General features: G+C 28.7%; 1 protein-coding gene across 6 annotated transcripts in view; it reads right to left on the bottom strand.

Moving 5' to 3' along the window:
* Positions 1–3,916, bottom strand: part of LOC123016153 (dual 3',5'-cyclic-AMP and -GMP phosphodiesterase 11) — a 60,608-nt gene that overhangs the window by 1,476 nt on the left and 55,216 nt on the right. For all 6 annotated transcript variants that reach the window (XM_044416374.1, XM_044416376.1, XM_044416371.1 and 3 more), the window contains 3 exons: positions 2,824–3,321; positions 1,521–1,607; positions 1,300–1,467 (listed from right to left, as the gene is read on the bottom strand). In XM_044416374.1, the coding sequence (XP_044272309.1) occupies positions 1,300–1,467; positions 1,521–1,607; positions 2,824–3,321 (753 nt within the window). The remainder of the gene's footprint in view (positions 1–1,299; positions 1,468–1,520; positions 1,608–2,823; positions 3,322–3,916) is intronic.

Here is a 3,916-nt window from a genome sequence, read left to right as displayed (position 1 = left end):
TTTTTTCATTTGGAAATTCGTTTAAATATCTTTTTTTAGAATATGGGCTGCATACAAGCGACAATTTTTTTCGGTGGTAGATTTAAGAAGAGAGACGTAGAGTAAATAGTTTTTGTAGTTTAGTGTAAAAATACTAAAAATGCAAAATCTCTAGAATCTCAAAATACGAGGAATAATTTGAATAAAATAGTACTATATTTTTTGTTTATACCAACTCAATAAAACTATCAACATTTTTTTTAAAAAACTTTGAAAATAAGATGTGGAGAGAGAGAATTTTAGATTTGTAAGAGAAGATAAGTACTGTAAATATTCAAAATTTTTCTTATCCCAATAAAGTGTTTAGTTCAGGTGTAGAATCAAATCCCTGTATTTATTTTTTAAATAGTCTTAAGCTTTGTTAAAATGATAAATACTGTATTTGCTTGCAAACAAAATAAAAGAATTAAAAAAATTTACATTTTTATAAATACTCCTAATTCGTTTTAGAAAGTAAAAAATTTAAGCAGAAAACGCTTGATTTTAAATATTTTTATTAATATTTTGTATCAAAAATAGTTCAGAAACTATTTGTCAACATCAAAAATAAACCTTGATTCCACACCATGGCTTTAAAAAAAACATGTATCTGTATTTTAAAAAAATGTTAATTTTATACTCTTTACTAACTTTTACTAATACTATCATATTTTGTAAATGAACGAAATTGAAAAAAAAAACATTTTTTTGAGTAAAAAAATAAAATAAATAAAAATATTAATTTAAAATTGTATATGTATGTATGACAGCATAAATTTACCACATTTTGGTTTTATAATTTTTTATTTCACTGAAAATTGTGCTCGATTTTTATGTAGATGTAAAATACTTTTACTTAGAATCCATTATGCTTATTCAAGAGTTATTTACCGAAATTATCACTTCTAAAAACCAGAAATAATAATTGTTTAATTTTTTGTTTTTTTAATTATTTACGAGTATCAGCAAAAATGCTTGTTACAAGTGATTTAGATTAATTTGAGAAGTTTTTACACATTTTTATTTATTTAAGTTCACTGTCGTATTTAAAGAAATACACTTATTTTTTATAATTTTGTCAATGCCAGAAAGAAATTTTTATTAAATAATACTCCTAACTCATTTGATTCTTGATGCACAGGGTGATCTAGATAAGATTTCTATTACAAACCTATCTTAGGTGGGTCACCCTGTACAACATAAAAAAAATAAAGAAAAAAAATAGGTTTGATTTTTTCTTCATTTTCTTAACTGAATGTTTTTAAAACTCGGATTACTTACCGTCAATATAGAAAACATCATTTGTGCGACGTTAAAGGCATGCCTCCAATTATGATAAGTAACATTCCTGTAATTTTTTTTCACTGATAACAACCACCTACATAATATTTCGTAATCTATGTGGAAGCGTTCGACTAGATCCAAATCGAGGAACATTCTAATACAGGCCTGCAAACAAACATTTCCTTCAAAACGAAAAAAAAAAAAAATCAAAAACTTACAGTGAGAGTCTCATCATCGTTCATGTTGATATCGTCGAAGGCGAAGTCGTGTAGCCTGAAATGGGCCGCCGATGGCACCCTCAAACTCTGAAACAACCCCAAATAAGAAAAAAATATATAATAAAAACAAAAATAACAACAAATTGTGTCAGAACTCGCGCTCTAGAGAAAAATTTCAAGTAAGATAAGACACCAGAAACATGGCAAAAAATTTTGACATTTATTATTTGACATTTTTATATCTATTTAATGATACTGATGATCTTGTATATGTTTTTTTATAATTATTTAGTAAAGGTACAACCATTTTGCCAATAAAAGCCACAAATAACATTAAACAGAGTTACAATTTAGGATACAGCTTCCTTGTTTTCTCTTCTAATAACTTGTAGCAAAAAAACTTGGGAAATTATTTTTCCAACTGAAATAAATAGTCAAAGTGCAAAATTTAAACTCTCATGACTTCGAAATTTTTATAGATAGATTTTTTTTAACGTTATTCCATGTTCCTTATCTTATCTTCTCTGGGGCGCGAGTTCTGGCGCACCCTGTATAACCAAAATATAACCACGTTAAACAGTCATTCTATTTAAACCTAACCCAGGTTATATAACAGTTAGTTAATGGTACATAGTTATATAACCGTTATTTAACTGTGCTACTAGGAGAATCAACCAAGTTAAAAAAAAATTTCTCCATCATCACTACTATTTATTTCTTAGTCATCTTCATACACATTGAAAACTAAAAGAAATGAGCCATTTTTTATCAGATACTAAAAAGTGTCAAAGCACCAAGTTTGTCTTTTTATTTTTCAAAATTTTCTTTTACTCGTAAACTTAATTTTTGTGTAAGATCTAAAAAATAAATTATTTCAGTAAATAAAAATTTTGTAAAAAATCATCGAAATTAACAACTACTCTTACATCAAAAAACGCAAACAGACGTATCTTATTTCATGTGAAACAAAAAGTTAAATGTCTACAAATTTCGAATATGCTTTTTTTGAATATTTTAACATTTAAAAGTCAATAATTTTGTAGGACACTGTAGATATACATTTTTCTGCAATTTTTTAAACATAGATACAGACTGAGTTAAAAACATTTAGTTTATTTGGTTTCTCAGACACATTTTGTGCAGACTCACCCTGTATATGCTTTTATTTAAAATCTTCTAGCAATTTTACTAATACGAATTGTCAACTCAAATTCGGACATTTGTAAAGCCAGGATTTGTTGTAATTTGTATTTGCATTTAATATACAGGGTGTTAACTAAAAGTGATCAAAAATTCCACTCACCCTTAGCCTCTGTGCATCCTCCATACTCGCCGTCGCATGATAGGACAACACCTCCAGAGTGACACTATGTTTCGCAATGGCCACCACCGCCTTCTCATACATATGTGTATTGTGAATCCCCATGCCGCAAAAAATCGCAAAAGCTTCAACAAAATTCTCGTCGTTTTTAGTAAAAGGCAGATCGTTGAATTTGTTTATTAATTGGATAACTCCGATGATCTGCCCTAGGGAGTTTTTGATCGGCATGCAAAGGATGGTTTTGTGCTTGAAAGAGGTGCCTTCGTCGACGCTGGGGTCAAAACGGTCGTCCTCCTCGGCCAGTGGTATATTAACCGTTTCTCCAGTCGTGGCCACGTAACCGGTGATTCCCACGTTGATGGGAAATCGGCTCTCGAAAGGGCTGGTCCGCGACTCGCTTTCCTCACCGCTGAGATCGTTTGCTTCGAAGTCGAAAACGCGGGAAAAACTTATTTTAGAGCCTTGGTGGACCAGGAGGACCTAGAAAAAATTATTATTTAATTTTCAGTTCTTGGTGATTAAAAAAGTTACAAAGGCCGAAGGAGGAAATTACGAGTTGGTTATGAGATCGTTCTAAAATTAAAATTTTAATGATTATAACGTTATTTTAAATTTAAATATAAAATATATTTAGATTTTGATAGAATTCCTAGCCTTTCAAAGACGATTTTTGGCTCTGTGACAAATTACAAAACAAAGATATTTAAGAAAATCATTATAGAAATGCAAATAATTCGAATCTTTATAATTTCTAATTGGTCTAATTAAGTTTGTCATTTTACCAATCAAATCGTACTAATAATAAATTAACCAATTATAACGTCAATTTTTTTAAACATTCATTAATTTTTTGAACTAAATATTAAACATAAAACAAATAGTAGTGAAAAAATGTTTTAAAGAACTTATTTTCTGCATTAGAAGCCTTTTACATTCAAGAGTTGTTTACCAAAATATAAATACAAATTTACCTTTGTCAATTTTTGATTAAAACTAGAGAAATGAACCAATTTTTTTCTTTTTTAAAGCAGAAACATCGAATCACTTAGAAAGTAAGCTGTTTTCAAGACAAATA

Source organism: Tribolium madens, unplaced genomic scaffold (genome assembly GCF_015345945.1).
Source record: "Tribolium madens isolate multiple individuals breed KSU strain unplaced genomic scaffold, Tmad_KSU_1.1 Scaffold_1;HRSCAF=32;Tcas5.2_LG8, whole genome shotgun sequence".
Classification (NCBI taxonomy): domain Eukaryota; kingdom Metazoa; phylum Arthropoda; class Insecta; order Coleoptera; family Tenebrionidae; genus Tribolium; species Tribolium madens.
This window is presented reverse-complemented; position numbering and strand designations above follow the sequence as displayed.